The sequence below is a fragment of the Poecilia reticulata genome, chromosome 13, assembly GCF_904066995.2.
Source record: "Poecilia reticulata chromosome 13, P_reticulata-male-v2, whole genome shotgun sequence".
NCBI classification, from domain to species: domain Eukaryota; kingdom Metazoa; phylum Chordata; class Actinopteri; order Cyprinodontiformes; family Poeciliidae; genus Poecilia; species Poecilia reticulata.
In genome coordinates, this window is record NC_088842.1 from 27892269 (window position 1) to 27915711 (window position 23443).

A 23443-nucleotide genomic window follows, 5' to 3' on the forward strand; every position below is an offset into this window, starting at 1 on the left:
CGTAGGAAGTCAAGGACTTGTGTGCAAGCGAAAGAAGTGTCCGGGCCCAGAAAATGAGGACTGTTTAAGTTCCACCTACAATGGGTTCGGTTGCGGCAGCTGCGATGTTGAGTGGCAGTTTTGTTTCTGTTTTGTTTTTATTTTATTACTTCATTTTTGATAGAAAAGCACGGAAATCTGCTGGCTGTAAATGTCAATGGTAAATTTCTGTGTCACAATGATGAATGAAAAGTGCAGTAAGAATAAAATGTAGAATATTATCATTCATTACGTTCATACATTATAATGCATTCTAAAGCAGTGCAGACTCTGATAATAAATAATTATGTAATATAAACAGCATTTAAAATGTTTGATTTGTTCGGTTATGTGTGTCGGTGAACAGAATTCATAATAAAATTGAGATATTCTTTAACTTTAAAAAAATGCATAAAAATTTTTTAAATGTAAATTTTACTGCTTCTTGTTTCCAAGTGTCTGTTGCGAAGTGAACATGCCACTAGTAACATGGCGGACGCACTCACGTACGGTTTTTAGATGTCTCCTAGCAACAAAGACAAGAAGACAAAACCATTTTTGTGAGCTAACAGCTAACTTTCATTTACACAAGTATTGGTAGCTTCTGACTGGTTATGTTTTTTTGTAATATGTCAAACTTAAAACACAAACAGTGTTTTAAACCAAAAGACATGTAGTTTATTAAATACAGTGGTGTTGAACTTGGCTGATTAGCAGTCCACGAGTGGATGTAAAGGTAATGACATCATTGAGTGCACTTTCCTCCTCCCTCCTCCTTGATCAGACAGGCTGCTGCTGCTACTGAGCTGCCTAGGACACACAGCTCTCAGCCGGGGGAATTATGCCCTGCCCAGCAGCGGCTGCTTTGCCTATTTGAAGAGCCGAACCTATGCATACCAAGTAGTTATAAGTCCGGGGATATCCCCGTGATTATTGGTAAGTGCAAACTGGTTTTTTGCGTTGATGCAGTGCTCTGTCTGTGATTTTTCCTTCCCTCCTGCATCTGCAGAAGCTGCGAAAATGGCTAGAATCGCAAGGTAGCCTCGCTATTAGCTACTGTTGCTAGCTTCGCTCTACTAGGTATCAAGTTAGCTTGAAGATAAATCATTTTTGACAGGGATTAGAATGTTTAATCAGATTAAACATGAACCGCGGGCCACGGTGTTTGGATTTAACAGTGGTAAAGGATTAATAAACTCCTCGAAACGGTAAAGAGGTGCATATTACATGAAAGCTTAAGCTGTTAATTTAATGTCAAAAAACTACGGCGGAGGACATTAACATAGGTTCTTGTGAGTAAGCAACAAGCAGTTTGTCTGCCTGAAATGCATTTGTGACGGGTTTGGTTTGCAGGCACGACTCCCCACAGAGCAGGATAGATGTAACGGTGCTTTCCCCTAACAATTCTATTAATGTTTATTAAATTCTTCTTTTATGCACACGCATTACAAATATTCGGAAAGCACCAATATGGCAGCTTAGGCTAATACCCAATGTTTAACTCCTCACTTGACTGCTCCTAGAAATTCTGTTCATAAATGTTACAAACCGTTATTGCTGTTATGCCGGTTGTTCAACATTTGCCAATATTGATAAATTTGGATCACTCAGATCTGTAATTGTAGCAAATGCTTGTTCTATAAGTATAACCAGTACAATCACAATTGCATGCCACTCCTCTTAAGATCTGTGTAAGTAAAGCATTTGGAAAACCAATTATCCATTATACACTACTAGGCCTTGGACTGTTACTTAAAAATTCCAATAAAACACATTAAAGTTTGTGGTTATAATATGAAGAAATGTGTAAAAGTTCAAGGACCAGGAACATTTACGAAAGGCACTTCATTCATAACAGTTGTGTATTTTTCAGTGTGTCCCAATAATATAAAATTGGAGCATTGAATGTGTATTATAACCTTGTAACACCTTACAGTTTTAGGTAATCAAAAGAAAAAAGTTATCGGTCATAATTGGAATCGTTCAGTCAGGTTTTTTTAAAGACTGGTGATCAGCCAGAAAGCTTCAATCGGTGCCCTCCTTTTTGAGCAATTTTGTCATTTTGAATTTTAAAATTTCTTTACAGGTTATTATGAGCATGGAAGATTATGACTACCTGTTCAAAATAGTTCTCATAGGAAATGCTGGAGTTGGAAAGACATGTCTCGTCCGGCGCTTTACTCAGGTCTGTGTTTTGCCAATATGTTGTAAATCTTAACACACGAATGTCAGAGTTTTTAATTCTAAATTTCTACTTAAATTGTAGGGGCTTTTCCCACCTGGACAAGGGGCTACTATTGGAGTGGATTTCATGATTAAAACTGTGGAAATCAATGGGGAGAAGGTCAAGGTATACCCAAAACCAAAGAGAAGTTTACAGTGTGGAGAAGAATGCTCTGCAATGATTTACTTTTAAATTTCCAGATAATTACACGTGTTATTTGCTTCATTTTTCCAGTTGCAGATATGGGATACAGCTGGACAGGAGAGATTTCGCTCCATTACTCAGAGTTACTACCGTAGTGCCAACGCCCTCATTCTCACGTATGACATTACCTGTGAGGACTCCTTTCGGTGCCTTCCAGAGTGGCTGAAGGAGATTGAGCAGTATGCCAACAACCAAGTGGTGACTATATTAGTCGGTAAGAAAGTTTTATTTTTATTAGGGATGCACCAATATGAAAATTTGGGCCTGTATTGATGTTGCTATTACTGCTGATTACTTACTGATTTTGTATATATTTTACATATGTATAAATATATATCTCATTACCAATTCTACACCTTTAAAAAAAAAGATCACCTTGCTGACTTCACCCCTTCTTCCTCACAATCCACACTGCACCACTGTCGCTGTCACAAGACCAAACAAACGCTACATCACCAACCTGTTTCCTTCAGAAGCAAACAGTTACAAAATAGAAATATTGGTTATTCCTATCGGCCCTGTTTTGTTCATCGGACCGATACTGACATTAAGAAATGACTGATATCGGCTGATCCCAATGTAAGTGTCAATATGTCATGCCTCCCTACTTTTCGTTGTCTGCAATGCACTAAATGTTTTAATACCTCCAGATTAAATCACACATTTTCCTAAACATAGCCTCATTTTGTAGCCATGTGTTGTCATTTAATTTCTTTCTTTTTTCATTTGGTATCAGTAAGCAACCTATTACATACACATGTACTCAAAAATATTCTCTTAGAGTAAGCTTTACACAAAAATGATTGTATTTCTTTTTGTTACATTCCTAGAATTATTGCCTAAATGATTTTTTTGCTTAAAGTGATTTTGGCAAACAAAAAAACAAAAAAAAAAAACACTTTTTTTTCTAAAGGATGCTCTAGGCAGAAAAAAATTGCTTTTGGCAAAGGTGATGAACTCTAACTTAACTTTATAGTGAATTATTTTCTGAACTTAACATGATATGGGCTTTAATGCTATTTTGGTTTTGATTTCCTTTTGGGTTAGTTGAATCTTGCCAAATATGACAGATTAGGTTCTCTGAGCAAACCAAATGAACTCCGAGGACCCTCCCACTGAATCCTCTTTCTATAGACCATGAATATATTATAGAAAATGACTTACAGTTACTACTTGCCAATGCAGGTACAAAATATCCCCTCAGAAGTAACAAATTGATACATGGACAGAAGTCAACGGCCTACAAGGTATGAAACAATAGAATCTCCAATAGCACCAGTTTTTAACTAATTTATCCAAAACAAAGCCCTTGTCTTGTTTGTTGATTTCTATGAAATGTCAGTCAAAAAAAAAAGACAAATTTTCTGGGATAAAGCACTCCCACTCAGAGCCTTTGTTGAAATTCATCCCCCACATGCAGACACACACATACACCTCCATCCCCATCTGTTTCGTTACACACTGCTCCGTCAGAGTGGCACTCTGAATAACATTTCCCGACGTACGTGACGATAGTTGGCTGATTTGTTTTGCCCGTTCTCCTTTAGGTAATAAAATAGATCTGGCAGACAAGAGAGAGGTTCTCAGGCAGAGGGCCGAAGACTTCGCTCAGGCTCAGAGCATGCTCTATCTGGAGACGTCGGCCAAAGAGTCCGACAACGTCGAGAAACTCTTCCTCGACCTGGCGTGCGAACTCATCCGAGAAGCCAAGCAGAACAAGCTCGACAACAATGACACTGCCCCAATGCCCGGTGAGGGTAAAACCATCAGTTATTTGAACTGCTGCAGCCTCAATTAAAGGGAGCTCAGCTGCCCGGCTGCGGTAACTCGGTAGCCATTGACTGTAGAGCGTAGATGGCTGAGCCCCAATGCCTCCGTCCTGCTAAGATGGCATAAAGCCAATGCTTAGTTTGGTCATGTTTTTCCCATGCCTTTTATACGCAGTACAAAGGAGCTAGTTGATTTCAGTTTTTAAAAGTGCTACTATCATTAAAGCCAGTATCCTCACTTGATCAGGATGAACAGGTGCACATCAATCGATTAAAACATCATCAAAACGTTCATTAAATCACTAATTCAATTTAAAAAGTGAAACTTACACATTATGTAGATTCATTATGAACAGAGTGATATATTTCGGTTGCAATTGTTTACTTCTGGAGTTTTTCATCTTTCTCTTGACAGTACTCTATGGGGTCTTGTGCAGACCTGTTTGTTTTTTAATTCAGTACTTTATACCATGGTCATTAATGCAGAGATTGGAAGTTTTGGCAGTGTGGGCAGGTGTCAAGATCTCCTGGAAAAGGAAGTCGACATTGCCAGCAGAAGGAAGAGTGAAGTGCTCTTCCATGGTAGGTGACTGTGCACTTCAGAAAACACAGTGCTCCAACACCAGCAGATGACTCAATTCCCCCCAAAATTACTAACTGTGGAAACTCCACACCAGACCTTAAGCAACTTGGATTTTGTGCTTCTCCACTCTTCCTGCCTCAAAATGAAATACACATTTTACTTTCATCTGAAAAGACGACAGTCCTGACGTTTTTTCTCCTTAGATAAGGCACCTCTGACACATCTGACATCATCTCTGGTTCAGGAGTGGCTTAACACAAGGAATGCCACAGTTGTCATACCAGGATACGTCTATGTGTGGGAGTGTCAGTCTACAACATCTGAATCTACACCAAACTCTTGAGTGGCCTTTGCTTCACAATCCTCTAAAGGCTGCAGTTATCTGTGTTGCTTGTGCAACTTTTTTCTTCCACCAAACTTTCCAGTGATATGCTTTGAAACAGCAGTCTGTGAACAGCCAGCTTCTTTAGCAACGCCTTTTTGGTATTTTACCTTCCTTTTGGAAGGTGACTGCGACTCTGCATGATACCTGCCACGTCCGTTGTATTTCCAATGAAAAACTTGGGAGATGCCATAACATTTCTACATTCAAAATTCCTTTTAGAAATATATTGCTCTGTGTGTAATGAATTTATAACATTTTAAAGGTTTCACTTAACTCGATTATTTTATTTTATTTTTTTAAATCATATCCCAATTTCTTCAGATGCACTTATGTTTGACTGATAATGTGGGTAATCTGGGTAGGGCTTAGAAACGGCAGGACTTTCCAGTTTGGCCTTCGGGATTCAATTCTCATCTGACATCAGTATTCACCAGCAGTATTATGAGAGAGCAAAAAGTTTTGCCAGGTATATTGTTACAAATCGGATGACAATTTTAGTGAACATTGGGGTTTATTAGTTGTCAGTAACATGTTTACAAGCACTACATTTTGGAGATTACCAAGGTTGAACAAGCTGAAAATGTAACATAAAATCAGTTGGACGTTTATTTTCCCTCTGCTCTGAGAATCACATCACCATGACAGCTTTGTCATTTTTAAAATCATTTTTATTTGCACCTGTCATTGCATACTGTGAAGCATTTTTTTTTCTCCCAAATTTGACTTTTTACTTGCTGCTAGAACATGTTTTTATGTCATAAAAACTGAACCACATATAAAACCTACAGTATTGTGCGTCGCTATTAATATTTTTTTAGTATATTGGCAGTTTTAGTGATTGCTGATTTAGTTTGAAGCAGTTGGAAAGCCTTCTATCAGTGAAACTTCTAAGTAGATTTTTCTTTATGATTGTCAGCTGTTTTCGTTAACATACCCGTGAATATTCCTGCATTTGTCAGTGCTGGTCATGAAATAGTTTCAAGGGGGTGTGTCCATGTAATTTTATATAACTTGTTGTATTTCATACTATGCTTTCTGTGAATTTATTTTGTCGTCAGCATGGTAGTGTCTAAAATTATCTTTTATTCATTTGCCATAACTACAGGCTGCTGTATTGCACAATGCCATATACTGCACACTTAGTTTTTTTTTTTTTTTTTTTTTTTTACTGTAACACTTAGTGTTTTCTTGTACAGATTTATTACTGTAGTACATCTTGGCACTTTTATTGTATGATTTTGTACCTTCAGTTTTTTTCTCATTTGCTAGAAGTGCCAGAGTTATGTTACTTGTGCTTAATTCTTTACATCTTCCTGTCAACTTCAATGGGATTTACATCTGAAAGGCTGTTTGAATTGTTGTATTTTTTCCTTTTGTGTACAAAAATAATCCCTAAATTACTGTGTATTTCATTAAACAGCTACACTAATTATTGACTATTTGCCCTGTGTTGTTATTTTTGCTTGTAATGGCCAGATTTTTTTAGTTTTAAAAAAATATTTTAAGCAGTTCATTCTCTACTTTTTACCAAACAAAGAGACAAAGCAAAATATATAGTCATGCTAAATTTTCAGGCTGTTAGAGTTGGCATGTGAGTTTTTCTGCTTTATAAAATTGGTTAGAAATGAACTGACAACTCTATTAAATGCAATCTGGGGTAGTAAGTAACACTGAAATGAAAAAAATGTGTAGGACTCTATTATTGAGCATCATAGTTAAAAGTTCTGAGCACTGCTGAATCAACTTTGGAATTTGTTGGATCTTTCTTATAAAGAACTCACACTCCCATTAACCATTGCATGGTAGAAGACCAGACGTCGCAGTGTGCTCGTCAGTCTGAAGACTCGTCGGCCATTTTGTGAGTGGCATTTTTAATCTCGTTTTTTCGAAAAAAATTTTTATACGTTTATTTTAAAATGGTTTTAATTGACCGTTTTTAATGGACAACTTAAAACCAAAATTTAACAGTATGCTTTAATGCACATAAGCTTACCTTTATTTAAGTCAGAGGACGAACAAAACTTTTTTTAGTTTGTCAAAAACTTGCTTAATGGATGTTATTTCAGGGATTAACTGATGTCTGAAATTATAGTTCTGAGAAATTGTAATTGGATCAGTTTTTGTCATATCAGAAAATAATATTCAATAGTGTATTTTTTTTAGAATAATATGCAATGTATATTTAGAACGTACATTGTTATCCATGTTAACGATTTCGACTCAGCATGTTGAAAACAGAAAGTGGAGCGGTTTTTTGTTGTTCATTTGTTTTTGTATATTTACTCATTCATGAAATATCGTGTGTGGAAAAAAGTGGCCCATCACAACAGGCCACACAGTCACAGAACATAAATATTCTCTGTAGCTTTCTATGGCTGAACTAAAAGTTGCCCCTCACAAGATGGTTGCAAACTTGACGTACGTCGCTGACGCTCATGCGGCGTACGCTCATTCTTGTCTATTTATGATACGAGCCATCTGCTGTGTGTTTACATCCCCGGTAGCTTACCTAGCAGTGTTAGTTGAGTACTTCCGGAGAGTCTGGCACCTGGTGTCCGCTCTTCAGAAGCGGACTTCAGCCGCTGCTCTCATGCTAAGTTGACACTGACTTGAATGGCAACACCTCTCCGGACCTGCTGACAGGGGGAATCTCACTTCCTGCCTTCTACGGGAGAAGTATACTTATTGCAATCTCAGCAGAGATCATGCGGCAGTGTTGACCACGTAGAAGATCGGCAAGCCGAGGGCTGTGATTTACCCAGGAGCAGAATGATGGTCGGAGGCAGGAGTTTGGACACAATTGCAGCTACCTGCATCATAACGTTGTGTTTGGCATGTTTGCACGTGACCTCTCTAAAGTCACAACTTTTCACCAGACTTGGAGGTTTACGTTACACCACGGAGCCCCCCATCAGCTATAAAACACTGTACTTCGATCAAAAGGTGAGTGATTTAAAAAATATATATATATTTATTTTCTTATTTATTCTTGCTGGACGTGAACTTTAAAAATAATAGACCACTTAAGTTTATTCTTTAGCTGATGTCTTCCGCTTTTAATTCTTTCTCTTTCACTTCTCCTTTAGTTTTTTTTTTTTATTAACTTCAGTAGGGAGATACAATGATACCTATATGTAGGAAACTTACTTACATGTGCTCTTTCGTAAGCATATCTGGTATTAACCCCACATTATTCCCCCAGATTAGAATATTCCCAGTATAACAACAAGAAAAAAGATATGACCCAATCTTGCAAAAATAAAACTGTGTATTTTGTTGTTTACACTATAAATGTTCAAGGTTCCTATATGTACAAAAGTCAAGGGAAATACAGAATTAGATTTTGTTTTTTCATCAAATACAGAAAAAGTTGTGTGGTTCGATCACAAAGATGGAAAACATTCATTTGTAGACAATCGTTTTTGTGTTGATTTTTATTTAGCTGACAAAATTTGTCTTATATTTGCCCACATAAAAAACCTGTTTTTTGTTCATATTTATATATCAATTAGATTTTTATAAACGCATACTTACACCTAATAAAAAAAAGGGATAATTTCAGAGCTTTATGGCTAAACCCTCTTAGATCAGGTTTTTAACTTGGACTTATACTTAAACTGGATCCAGTTTAGGACCAAAAAAGCTTAGACATTATGATTCTTCATATTAGAAAACAATACAGGTATAACATACAGAATCTGTAGATTTCCCAAGTTTAAGGAATAGTTTGTCCAGAAATCACCCAGCTATCAAAGTGAAAGTCAACTTCAGGTTGTTTGTTCTTTTCATAATTTATGAAACACACAGATAAAATCCAGTTTGTCAAATTTTTTACATTCGCTTAAATTTCCTCAAGCTCTAATGAATTCCATCAAAGCCAGAAAATTTAGGTCAAAGGAGAAGAACATTGGTTAAGAGCTCTGATTTTTAGATAATCAAATTCATCCTATTTTCTACTGCACTTCTTGGTTTCACTGTTTACAAAAAAAAAAAAAGAACTACAGAGCTTGCGCTTTCTAAAGTTCCCACTTTACTCTAACATATAGGAGTGCATGAGTTGTGACTGAAGACAATAGGTGTTTCCATCTGGCTTCCTGTAGTGAAGGGAAAGCCATCACAACTGGCTCTGTTCCTGCCAGCAGCACCGGAACCCTCCTGCCTGGCTGTCTGCCTAAAGAGGTCTCCGGGGCCCAGTGAATATGAAACGATTTACTTTTCATGGGGGTTTGAAAGATCTTCATTCAGCCTGCACATTTTCTATTTATCGTTACTTCACGGCGATTCAGATTACATGTCGGACGGTGTGCGGTGGTACGCGGCACATCTGCTCTTAGTCAAAACAAGAAACATCTGGGTGCAGTCCAAATATGAACTTACAAAACGCCCATTCTTTTACATGTGATAAAGACACCTACACCTGAAAAGATTTAAAACTTCAACAATACTTATTTTGTTATTCTGTTTTAATTTTTATTTTTTTTATCTATGTCTTTTGTTGTTTTTGTCTGTTGTTTTAAGGGTTCGTATTAGACATGGATCACTTTGAGATTTCCAAGGTCTGATGCTGTTAAGTAAGAATGTCATAGTTTTGTGGTTTTATGTGATTTTACACTCGTACACATCAATCTCTGTTTGGATTAATTCGAAAATCCCTAATTTATCTATGAGATTTCAAAAAGATAGCTAATAGCTGCTAATGTTGCATAAGATACAGAATTGGAATACTCCAAAGAAAAAGACAGCACTTTCCTGTTTTTGCCAACTTCTCACTCCACATTTAGACATAGCAACATAAATAAGCAGCCACTATCAGTCTGATATTAAATCCAGCATGGTCTTTAAGGATTGTCCTTCACCTTTTTTTCAGTTTTTTTTTTTACATCTCACAGAAACCAAAAATAGCAAACTTTTATTTGTCTTCTCTCAGTAACGACTTCCACTTATAAGAACTTTGCTGTTAGCTTGTCCTATTAGCTCTAATGATGCATTAACTGATTGGAAGACAATTTTAATGTCTAGTTTCTGGTCAGATGATTACAACAAGCACAGTTTATGTCATGAGCTACTTTCTTAAAGCAGCTCTAGATATGTGCAAAACACAGTGATACATTCACACCAGCCCTGATTAGTCTGCTTTAATCGAACTCCAGTTTGAAAGTCAGGTTCATTTGGAGAGGTGTGAATAACAATCGAACCCAACATGGACCAAAACAGCAAACTTTAGACTGCCTAGAAACGAAGGTCATGGTTTGGTTGAAGTGAACTCTGGAGCGGTCCAAATGCATCTGTGAAGGCCATTCGGACTGGAGACTCCTACAAAAGCTGGAAACATACTACAGCGCATCGGATCCAACGTAAATACAACCAAACCCGATACCACAAAAGACATTCATAATAAGTCTCCGCTCTCAACAATGTTTGGATGTGTGGACAATGCTCCACACCTGTTCCTGCCCACAGCATCCTGTCTAATCAACCGAGCTGACAAGAAGATAAAGACCATTTCCTCACTCCTAACGCCCCCATCCCCCCTTTGTCTCGTCTCGTGTGAACTCCTGTTCGCCAATCAGTGAGAAATTGTATGCTTCTTTGTGATATGTACAACAAATAAGACCCTTGTTAACCTCTTTTCAATACCTGTCAGGTCTTCTGCTATCTGGAAGCGAAGATATAGTTTTGTTTTTTTTCCCACACGTTGTAGTGCCGACTGATACGAACGTAGTGCCAGCAATTGTCATCAGGAAATCCTTTTGGCTGCAGTCTGCCATCAGACAATAAATGGAAGTGTCCTTTAGCATCCTTAAAATTAACTGCTAGAGTTAGCTGCAACTCTGTAGGGTAGAAAACAAATTTTGCATCTTAACTTTTGCCGTAGTAAATATTCAAACTCTTAGTACCTCGCAAAAGTATTCGTTTTAATGCGTACATTTGTCCATATTTGCTCACATTAGTGTATTTTGTTTGGATTTTAGAGTAACTCAAATAGTATAACTGTTAAGCGTAAATACAGCCAGAATTGGCGTGGAAAGGTTTAGATTGTGAGTTTGTGACCTTCACCATTAAAAGAGTCATTTTTCCCCCCTGTCCAGCTACGTGAAACTTGTTTAGAGCCAGAAGTCTTACATGACCCTATAGAAAAGATATATTATGGAACTTTGTTGTTCTGAACCACCATTTTATTTCAATTTTTAGGTTTTACAATAAAAAAAAACTTAAACCTTTTGTAAAAAGAGAATGAATATATTTTTCTTCTACAAGATGTTATTTGTTAAAAACATTTTCCACCTGAAGACGAAAATTAGAACAACATATTGGTACTTTTAATGTCATTCTGTTGTGAAATTTCAACACAAAGCTGGAGTTTGTTTTTGTAATTTTTAGCCAAATAAGAGCTATTGTGGGATGTCCAAATGTCTGGAGCCACGGATGGCAGTCCCCTGGTTAAAATCAAAACCTGTTTGTGTTTGAATGGCCCAGTCAAAGTCCAGACCTAAATCAAACTGAAAAAGGGAAAGACTTGAACATTGTTATCCCTTAATATTCTCCATTCAGACTGAGATTTAGCTCTTTCACAAAGAATTATTTCGGTCTCTAGATGTGCAAACCTGACAGATGGGTACAGCAAAAATTTAGCAGATTGTTAGTCAGCTCATTAAAAACTTAAAATCTCCATTTTACAATTATACACTACTTTGTTTTGTTCTGTCACATAAGAAAACCAATGTGATTTAAAAAAATACTAGATATTAATACTTGAGGCTCCGCATTTCTGCTGAATATTTATTGAATTCAACTGAAATAGGACATACTTGCTTTGGCCACAAGGTGGCAGTAGTTATTAAGTTCTGGGTGGGTTATAAAACCAGATTTACAGGTAGTGTGCTGTGCATACTGAGTATGGGGGTACATTTTTGCTGAAGCACTAAACTCCAAAAAGGTTTTTTTTTTTTTTTTTCTCTAAATCCACGTTTCACTAAAAACAGATTTTGTTTGACAGTATTTTCACCTTTCGGTTCCTGAAGCTGGATAGCAACTCTTTAAAATCCTTTTGAACACAGTTATAAATAATTAAGAATGTAAAATGTAAGAAATTCTTGATAAAGGAAGTAACTGAAGTTCTTTGTCCACATGTTACAGCATGTTGGGCCAGTAGCAGTTGGCTCTGTAGCCAAACTGCAGAACATTTCCTTTAAACCGTCTCATGGTCGTTCCCCTCCACCCTCGAAAACACTGCCAAGTGAAGGAATTGAGGCTTGAATGAACACACTGAGGCCCCCAGAATCTTTTTGCTGTCACTGGCTCATAAAAACCCTGCCTCCTTTGTTTCTACCAAGGAGTGTACTGAGCGACGATAGAAGGGGGTAAAAACAAAACAGAAACATTTGTATGAAGTGCTGGAAGCTGTTTCAGCGGCCAAACCGCAGAGAAACCTCATGGGGTCGTCTTCACCATGAAGTTAAGCCTTTGTTCAGGAAAAAAAAAACTTGGGAAAATATGGTTGAAAGGAGAAGATGGCCGAGAATCCCTGAGGTTTTGTCAAAGGATATTTCGGAGCTCAACGAAGGTGGAACTAATGTGGCATTTTTTTAAAATGGTTCCAGCATTTCTCTTTACAAATTGGTGCTAATTACCCTAAAGTCCAAAATCAGGGCTGTGACCTAAGAGCAGCTTACATTTGAGAAGTGTGGCCAGAAGGTTCTACTCATCTGATCTTCGGATTATACAGAACATTTATCTCATGGCTCTATCAGAGAAGGAAAAAAGGAGCAAAACGTGAATATAAGCCTAGCTGCCTGACATTTTAATGACCATTGTTAGTCAGGAAAGCGCAAACGTCTTCTGAATAATAATATATAAATAAGATGACATGTAAAAGTATGTGTACCCCTTAAACTTATTTTATATTTTCCCCCAATATTCCCCATCTCATGCATGAAGCTGTGGCTTAGCTCTGGAGTTCCTTCAGTGACAGACTGCTGCATCCTAAGTGCACAAAGGAGCGTTTTCATAGATCCTTCCTAGCAGCTGTTACACTGTTTGAAAAAATATTATATAGTTTACAGTAAAATACCAGCATCTGTAGTTGCAAGAATTTTACCATAGTAAATAGGGCTATAGTGTACGAGACATGATATGTAATATTTTTGGCAACTGAGGGTTGGAATTTTGTTTGGAAGACAGAAGGCTGACCGTAATGTGAGCAAAAACATGAATAGATTTTATGAAATCTGTAAGGGATACAAAAAAAACCAAACAAAAAGGAGTAGTTGCATGATATGACTACATTTTTAATATTTGAATGGCATTTGAAAGCATGAAGAAGTATTTAACCATGAAATAACGCAACGTTTTTAGTAGAATCTTTCAGAAATTATGAGCTTAGGAGTTCATCCATTCATTTCAGTGGGACCCAAAATGATCACAAAAAGCTGAATATTTCTTTAACTGTTGTAGATATCAATACCAAAATACATAGCTGTAATGTCCTGAATGAGCAGAATATGGTAAAAGTTGAAAGGTTGAAATAGCACAAAGTATTCAAAAGTAGTTAAGCCTACAGCATTTATACTAATAAAATACTTTAGCAATGTACTGCAGACTATTAAAAGGCTCAATAACTGTTATCAAAAGCTACTCGTGTAGCACAAATACTAATAAATTACGTTCAGTCTGTCTGTTTCCTCGCCATCTTTTGAAGTGTCTTGTCCGCCAGGGCTCTAGTGACGGGAGCTGTGCAGGTAATTGGAGTATCCAGGTTGTGTTTCAGAGACGTTGCAGACACATTCCTCTGAGCAGTGCACAGATGATCAAATGAGACGGAGGCTCAGTGTAAACACGAGCCTGGTCCTTTAGCCGCATTTAAATTGGATGTTAAATTGCCGTCCATGATGCCGTCTAAATCCTCAGTCCATTTGAGTTAAGATTCACAATTTGTAATCAGTTCATGCTTCTGAATACAGAGACCCTTTTTTCCGCTAGAAAAGAAAATTATGATGATGATCTGACTCACTTGTCCTCTTATTACCATCCACCCTGCTCCGTTTTACTTGTTGATCTTTTTTCCAAGGCAAATTCCTTTCTCTCATTTTGGGAAAGACGGAGAGTAAATTTGTAATAACAATGTGCAAAAATATGTAGCAGATTTAGGCACAAAACTGACATTTATTGCAAATATATTATGTTTTTTGGGAGGTAAAATGTTCCATATATGTTTGGAGGGGGTGCGGTGGGGGTGGCTCAATGACCATTTCACATATCTAACATAAAAATGACTTTGGCCTTGAACCAGAGTATTTATTAGATGGTATTCTGTAATCACCTCTGGAGCGGAGAAATAGAAACATTTTGTTATATCAGGAGCACTGATACAGAGCAGGATACTTTGGGGCTACTTCAGGACCGTGATGTATTGAAATTGCATTTAGGTTGAGACAAAAATGTGGATTTAAGACCTTAAAAATTCTCAATCATTCAGGACATTTTAAGGATGTAAATTCAACTCTTAACCCTTGGCAAATCTAAATCTCAGTTAAACTCAGGAAAATACAGGCATGTGTAAAAGTGTTAAATCTTCAGTTTTTTCTTAAGTTATTTCACTGCGTTATAAAACTTTATTCCTTGAGTTGTTACAAAAATACTATATACATCATACCATGTGGCTATTTTCTTTCTGAGGATATTCCATTTTGAAAAGCAAAAATTATTTTATTTTTTTAAATCATAAAATTTTGCAAAACCTTTTAAAATACCTTTCCTATATATTTTTTTGTGGAAACACAGGATAAAGAAAATTATGTCTATTGCTTTCAGTCAATATGTTACTGACCTGTTATTCTCTTTCACAGATTGATCACTTTGGATTCCTCCAAGATGGCACTTTTAAGCAGAGATACCTTGTAGCTGACGACCACTGGCAGCATCCAGATGGACCCATTTTGTTCTACACCGGAAACGAAGGAGACATCACCTGGTTCTGCAACAACACTGTAAATATAAAGATGTTCCACTGCATACTTGTATTGTTTAGCCTTACATCAGGGGTGTCCAAAGTGTGGCTGGGGGGCTATTTGTGGCCCTTGAAATGATTTTGTTCAGCCCCTGATCACAAGTGAAGAATGATTGAAGAAAATTGCTCAACAAAACAGAAAACGAAAAACGATTGATGACCCCCTAAAAATTGGAAATTGCCCTATTTCTTTTAACAACCTTTTTGTATCTTTGGGACCTTTAATGTTGTACAGTTCTCATAAAAAGTGTTTATTGTTAAGCAGGTAAAACTTTAAAGGAAAGTAAAGCTCACAGTAAATTAATTTTTGCTTTTTTTTAATGTAATGAATTTTATGGCCTCCCTTCCAGTAGTTTGCCACCAGGGCAAAACATTCATACCACTGCCTGATGTAAAACCTTAAACTGCTTTTCAGGGCTTCATGTGGGAAGTTGCCGAACAGCTGGGCGCCATGCTGGTTTTCGCAGAACATCGTTACTATGGAGAGTCTTTGCCATTTGGTCAAGACTCGTACAGCGTGAGTTAAGATCCAAGTCGACATCTAAAAACAGATCTATAAAGTTAATGTAAAGAACCAGCGCATGATTCTTAATTTAAAAGCATTTCACTCTGAATGCAGGACGTCAAACACCTGAATTACCTGACATCGGAGCAGGCCCTCGCAGATTTTGCTGTGCTGATTCAAAACATCAAGACTATTGTACCGGGTGCTCAGAACAGCCCTGTCATCGCTATCGGAGGCTCCTATGGAGGGATGCTCTCCGCCTGGTTCAGGATGAAATATCCAAATATTGTCGTTGGGTAAGGTTGTCATGCACAAGTTGCCTCATATGTTTTGATACTTAAACATCTGAGAAAAACGTTTGACGTCCACCTTTACGACTCGCCTTGTGTTTGCAAGTCTTCACGGATGACTGAGGGAAATGGATGTGAAGTTTTCGAGCAAGAAATAGATTCAGTTCTGTTTGTTCTTGGCTTTCAGGGCTTTGGCAGCCTCTGCACCAATATGGCAGTTCCCTGACATGGTGCCATGTGGAGACTTTTATAAAATAGTAACACAGGACTTTGCCAAAAGCGGCAAAAACTGTGACGCAAACATCAGGAGATCTTGGAAGGCCATAAATAACGTCTCCTCCTCTGGTGAGTTGCAAGAGCTGGATTATCTGTAGGAAATAAATCACAACATGTCAGATTGTTTTGTATTACACTGAAGGAATTGGAGTGCCTTTTTATTTTATCCCACAGCATTTTTCTATAAAAGGATGTAACTTTTTAAAGTGTATTTTGAATAAGGACATGAACTTAAAAAGGATTTCAGAAAAGTGACTAGCCAGGTCTGTCGGACGTTCGCATAATGATAATTTTAAAAAATAGTAATTCTGAGACTTATGAAAAATTGTGAATGACTATTAGATATCAAAAAGGATTCTTGCACAGAACAGATTTTTGTATTTTCATAAGAGTCTTTGTTGCATCAAACACACAAATATGTGCCTCAGCTTTTCTGTGAATATTTTAAAGTAAATGAGTATTTACTTTTCTCCTGAACAGCCTAATTTGACAAGATAATGGATGTTTCATTTACATTTAGAGTAGCAGCACATTTCTGACATTCAAACCGTGATAGCTAATGGGAGCTATGTTAGGTTTTTTTTTTTTCCTTCTGTACCACAGGGGGAGAAAAATCATACAATGAATAGCATTAAAAATCTTGCTTCACATTGTTGGGAAATTTTTTAACTGAATTCTTTTTTTTTTTTTCATTAAGCATCTGGTCTTCAGTGGCTGTCAGAAGAGTTCAGTTTATGCTCCCCTCTGAAAAACAAGAATGATGCGGTGAGCTTTAAAAGCTGGCTTCAAGAGACATGGGTGAATCTGGCCATGGTGGACTATCCTTATGAAGCCAATTTCCTGCAGCCGCTGCCTCGCTGGCCAATACAGGTACAGACTGGACTCCAGTAAACATACTGGGAAATATGTAGTTCTCCCGCCTGGTTCGACTGAATATTATGTTCAATTTCTTTTCTGTCTTTTTTCACCTCGACTTTAGTTTTCCTAATTATTAAGTGCTCTGGATTTCATAAAGTGCTATACAAGTACAAGCCTTTTACCATTTTAAATGCAGGCCACACTTTACAGATTTGTATTTGTTCTCTACTTTGTACAGGCCTATCATGTAAAATCCTAATAAATGTGTGGACGTAATGTGAAAAAAAGTTACAAATACTTTTGCATCATTGTTTGGGTGCAGTCTATTTAGATACTTTTTGGCATTTCACAGGCTTTGCACTAAGTTCTCCTCTCTCCTCAATGGGCTTCCCGCAGGAACCCCATTTTTCCACCAGTCTGATACGTTTCTGTTATTTATTATTGAGCCATTGAATGGATCCGCAAGCGTCATGTTTCATCATGTGAAATGAGCACTAAATGGTCACTTTGAGGTTTTTCTGGCTCCTTTCTCTTAATGTATGCAACCCCTATGGGTGGTTTAAGCGGTTTAGGCAGCGGGTGCAAAGAGGAGCTTTTTTAATGACAAAGCTAATGTGATTATCTGAGTGAGTGTGAGAACGGGGTATTGAAGGCTTAGAGAAGGGAAATCTGTTGGCAGAGATGAATGTATAAAACTAATCCTATCTGAAAAGTAAGGAGAAGATGCTTTGGGGCTATTGCAGTGTTTTTTTTCTCTCTCTCTCTCTCTCTCCACAGTATAAATCTTTAGTTGGACATGTCTGTGGCCCTCCTCAGCCATCGACCACCAACTCCTCCCCTGCCCATAAACAAAAGCCTTGGTAACAAACTCCACTCTGATGCCGATCCCCTCCAACCTCTAAAAATAAAGAGAGCCCAGTTTTTCTGCCTCACAAAAGGTGCGGAACAACAGCGCCGGCCAATTCTGCCGCCGCAACCATAACAACACGCAGTGAAATCAAACAGGAGCTGAAACGCAAATATTTATCATTCACGCTAATAATGCAGAGAAATCAGCGAGTCAAACAAAACAGCAGGGACGAGATTTAAGCCTTTACATTTTTGAATTATTTAACTTGTTCCGTCTGAATACATGGAGAGTTTTTAGTTTTTTTTCTCCCACGCCAAGGTTAGAGTAATAAATTCAAGTTCATTCCAGGGAGTTTCATATGCAAATCAGGCGCCACCTTTATGCGGGGAAAAACACTTAATGGCCCACAAGAAAGCATTCTTTAGTCTTGTAAAGAACTTAAATTTAAGAGAGTTGGATGCCTGAATTTTTTTCACTCGCACAGAACTTTTAAAAGGTGACAAAACTTTGTTGCGAACAAACCTCAGTTGTTTTGGTTTCATTTCACTCCTTCGCTGTTTTGTACCTTTTATAGTCTTAGTCGTTTCACACCTGACTATTTCGGGTAGGAAACGGGGCTCTGGTACAGTTTTTACCCTCCGTAGGCATAAAGAACAGAACTCATTACGTTGGTTTCGTTGTCCCGTAAAAACAGTACAGTATTCCACATCTTGTCAGTGGTATGTTCTGCTAGGGAACCAATACAGCTTTGCATGGTAACGGGTTTTGTCTGATTAAAAGAAGCAAGCAAAATATGCTAAACATTTTTTGACTAAGTTTTCTCTCACAATAGTATCCATTCACTCGATTACAAACATTGGTAATACACAGAAATAGTACTTTGCACCTTTGTTGAGTTATGAAGACACTATGATTGCCTCAAAGATCTGGTTTGAAACAAATCGATGACATCTATCGGTCCAGAAAGGGTAAAAAGACAATTTTTAAGGCTTTGGGATCAAAATCTACAAATAAAGAAAACATGAAACTGCACAGTGGTAGAGCTGTTGCCTTGCAGCAAGAAGGTTCTGGGTTCGATTCCCAGCCCCGGTCTTTCTGCATGGAGTTTGCATGTTCTCCCTGTGCATGCGTGGGTTTTCTCCGGGTACTCCGGTTTCCTCCCACAGTCCAAAAACATGACTGTCAGGTTAATTGGCCTCTCCAAATTACCCCTAGGTGTGAGTGTGTGTGTGCATGGTTGTTTGTCCTGTGTGTCTCTGTGTTGCTCTGCGACAGACTGGCGACCTGTCCAGGGTGACCCCGCCTCTCGCCTGGAACGATAGCCACCAGCAATCCTCCCGACCCCACTAAGGGACAAGGGCGTAAAGAAAATGGATGGATGAAACAGTGGAGAATCTCCCAATGAATGGCAGATTTACAAAATTACACCAAGAGTGGATGAAGGACTCCTCCAGACAGTTACAATAGAACCCTAAAGAATATCTAAAGTAATAAAGCCCCCATTTATATTTACTCTTATTGTCATTTAATAATAAGAAACAGAAATGTGGCCCTCAATAGAAACGTGGTCAGGACAAAAATAAACTCAAATGCAGAGTTTTCAGAAAATGACATGCTGGTATGTAACATTTGAGCATTTTTATGACCATTTATCTTAATTTTTCATAAAAATACTGAAGACATGAACTGGATTATTTACTGTTATGGAATAGAACTAGATCAACTTATAACATTTGGGTTTTAAATCAGGGTAAAACATGACCGGGTGAGGAAGTTACCTTTTTAAATATGCTGATTTTTATTTTATTTTTTAAGGTGGTGTGCAAGTATCTTGGTTTCGACTCCACCGTGTCTGACGAGCAGCTGCTGCACGGTGTCGCCCAAGCGGCGAAGGTCTACTACAACTACACGGGAAACGCTCCTTGCCTCAACACTTCACAGACAGCAACCAGCAGCCTTGGTGCCCTCGGCTGGTTTTTCCAGGTATGTAAAACAGCTTAGGGATTTTCCGGGGTATCGGTGGGTGAGTTTGCCTCTCAGAGTGAACATATGTTTCATCCATCCACCCCAGGCCTGCACAGAGATGGTGATGCCCATGTGCACAGATGGAGTCCAGGACATGTTCGAACCAGAGGAGTGGAGCTTGCAGGCCTTATCCGATGAGTGTAACTCCGTCTTTGGCGTCAGGCCTCGAGCCGATTGGGCTGGAACGGTCTATGGAGGAAAGAAGATTGGTTCCCATAGCAACATTATCTTCAGGTATGAGACCATAAGTAAATATTGCTCAGTGTGTTTGGGTTTATTAGGTGAGGAAACAACTTTTACCACAGGTAAATTGAAACTAATCAGATTGTTCCGTCCATACGTTGCACAACTTTTCACACCTCTAGGAAACAACTTAGCAGTTGTGGGCACACTTCTGCTAATGCGCTAACACAAGAGCTAATTCTTTGTTCAATGCTTTTGCTAATTTTGACAATGTTTGGTGCACGTAGCTTCCACAAATTTTTTTTTTTTCAGATGAATTCTAATGCGCTAATAATCTACTTGGCTGTTTTGTTAATTTTCAGTTGAATAAAGTTTGTAATGGGCGTTAATGTTTTGGGTATCAACTGTTAATAAATCTTCAAAAAGATGTTTATATCCATGCTCTTAATTTGAAGTGGGTGAAGGCTGGTTACGCAGCAGTTCTGGAGCAAACGGTGAGAGGAATCCTGGACTGTTCCTTGTTCCACAATTTCTTAGACTGTCCAGTATCAATTTCTGAAGTATTTTTGAAAGACTGGTGATTTTTGTGTGAAATAAAACTATTTCCGTATTGATCTGGCCATCTTTTATGAATCATTATCTTACTGAAAGACCCAATAAGGACTCATTTCAAGTTTCCTTGTAGAGACACTCAGAGTTTTATTTAGACTATTTGTTTGATTCAGGCGTGTTGTGTTGCTTGACAGATGTTATAATGCTCTTATATGGTTTTGTGCCTTGCGTGCAATTCTCAGTGTTTATGTGCATCTTGTGTATTTTCTAGCAACGGCGGACTTGATCCGTGGTCAGCTGGTGGAGTCACCGCCAACATAAGCCAGTCTCTAGTTTCCATCATGATTCCTGACGGGGCTCACCACTTGGACCTCCGCTACAGCAACAAGCTCGACCCACCCTCTGTCCGAGCTGCAAGGGCCTTAGAGTTGAAGTATTTTCAGAAGTGGATCAGGCAAGCTCAAAAGTCAACTGGAACTGGATTTACTATGTCCAAGAACAGGAAAAATTCTCCTTAAGATGTTATTGAAGTGCAAGATTTAGCTTTAACTTGCATGACATGGAGTTTCATACGGTGCTTTCTGATTGAACAATGCCAAAGTTTGTCCTTTACTATGTAATTTTTTGTTGTTGTTGTTTGAGCTTTTCTTATCTAATTATAAACACTCCATTTTCAATGCCATAATATTTGTAAAAATGTTTTCATTCACATATCAGTTAAAAAAAACCTGCTGACAGAAATGCATTTTCTATCCTGCTATTCAAACTATCATTTGAAATTTTGATGTAAAAACTGGCACATTTTCAGTTTATTTATTTTCTTAAAGTTAAAGCAGATAAGGCTCGTCTGCCCACATGGTGATGTTTGTCTTCTTTTTCGGAAATCAGGGCTGTTTTTATATTTCAGATTTTTGAATCTCATTTTTGATGAGAAAATGACAATTTATCATTTTATTATCATCATGGATAATTCAGTAATTTGTTCTTTCTAAGTGTACTTATAGGAGCCTCAGGAGAAAGTTTTGGCACTAAATATGAATGAAATTGTTTGCATTGAAGTCTTTTGTTGCCCTAATGAGAGCAATAAAGAAATTGTGCTGTTCAGAAAATGATTTTTTTTCATCTTTTTTAGATTTGTATTGAATTTATGTCTTTGTACAAACTACAAATTAATATTTTTCTCAAAACTATAGACACAGTGCCGCCTTGTACTCATACCATTTAAACCTTTACATATTTTTATCATGTTTCATATCTCAAACAGAAACCTCAAAGTATTTTAGTTGTAAGAATTCACATGATAAACTGACACAAAGTGGAAGAGATTTAGCTGAAAAAATATGTTTATTCTTAAATATAATTTTATCTTATCCATTTGTATTCACCTTACTCAAATCATTATCCTTGCAGCTACAAAGTAATTAAATTTTTTTTAGGTCATCCTATAAAGACACTAATGCAGTAATCAATTCAACTAAATATAAACATGACTTTCTCTAGATCTTACATTAGTCATTTAATCCTAGAAATGTTACTCAGATGATAAAAGCTGACTTTGAAATTGTCTTTATATGTCTCTGAAGGTTCATCACTACACCCAGATTTCGGACCTGGTCACTAGTTTGTTGTTGTAATAATTCTTATGCAAATAATGTATTTACGTATCAAACACAGATGGACTCCTATTTACTCTATACATAACTCTTGAAGGTAGTTTGTTCAACTGGATTCTACTTAGGGGTGACGGTGTAAAAGAGGGTGAAACCAAATTAAAAGCCACACCACTCATTATTTTTAGAACATTAAAAACCCAGTACCCTTTATGTATAAATAGTTTTGCAAGTTACTGTATCTCCTTTTAATTAGCCTTTGATAGAGATGTGACTTTATCCTTCTGAGGAGCCTCTTTTGTCATGTTTATGAAAAAGATGAGGCCATAAAGTTCAATTTCCACCAAGCGAGAACAAATGCGCATCCTTGAGATTTAATAAAAACCCAATCGGAGGAGGCCAATAAAGCAAGTGGTGGGAGGTTATTGCGGTTACGGTTGCTGACCTTACCCCTGCGGACCAACCTGTGGGATTCCCCTTGCCACGCATTCATTCACCAGCTGCTATTAAAAGTCTAAATTGTGGAACCAGGACAGCCTGTAGACTCAAGTTCTTTTCCCCCCCTGCTAGTTGTATTATTAATATATTTCCAGCAGTGCTGCGGAGACTGAGAGGGGTTGTTGGAAGGTTAAAAGTGATGCAGAGAGATGATGCAGGTACCCAGAGACTGATTTAAATCAGTTGTGGTTTTTTTTTCATTTTTGACTGTTTCACTTCACACTTTTAACCCTCTAAAGCTAAAGTTCCTGACACAAACATGACCCGTTGAGGGCAAAATGTCGGGTATGTCAGTTTATTTTTCACAACGAGCAACAAAGACAGATTTTAAGCGTTTTGTCACAGCCTCAAATGAATTTCCTAAGTGGAAAGAAGCAGAGCTAAACATGGGGGAGGACGGGGTGTCTGGCACTAAATGCCCTTCTAAAAACGTTTCTCAGGACTTTGAGAGGTCATTAATTTGGCGGCTCTTTTTTTTTTTTTTTTTTAGCTCCCTGACAATCGTCATCAATCAGAGGTGTTATTAGTATTCGCTTGAGCACAAGCTCTTGAGTGTGTCCCTGCTCAGATGGAGACCACACACTATTAGGATGAGGTTAAGCTTGTG

At 37.8% G+C, this 23443-nt stretch overlaps 2 protein-coding genes across 2 annotated transcripts; both read left to right on the forward strand.

Moving 5' to 3' along the window:
• Nucleotides 1-670: 670 nt before the first annotated feature.
• Nucleotides 671-6619, forward strand: rab30 (RAB30, member RAS oncogene family). Its single transcript, XM_017308393.2, has 5 exons — nt 671-954; nt 2105-2203; nt 2285-2368; nt 2477-2660; nt 3994-6619. Exons 2-5 carry the CDS (start codon nt 2111-2113, stop codon nt 4242-4244), a joined length of 612 nt encoding a protein of 203 aa, XP_017163882.1. The 5' UTR covers nt 671-954; nt 2105-2110; the 3' UTR covers nt 4245-6619.
• A 1008-nt stretch (nt 6620-7627) lies between these two features.
• Nucleotides 7628-21837, forward strand: prcp (prolylcarboxypeptidase (angiotensinase C)). The gene is made up of 9 exons (XM_008426385.3): nt 7628-8126; nt 15029-15169; nt 15605-15706; nt 15809-15990; nt 16172-16329; nt 16958-17130; nt 19784-19951; nt 20040-20227; nt 21000-21837. The coding sequence occupies exons 1-9, from the start codon at nt 7953-7955 to the stop codon at nt 21244-21246; spliced, it is 1533 nt and encodes a 510-aa protein (XP_008424607.1). The 5' UTR covers nt 7628-7952; the 3' UTR covers nt 21247-21837.
• The last annotated feature ends 1606 nt before the right edge of the window (nt 21838-23443 follow it).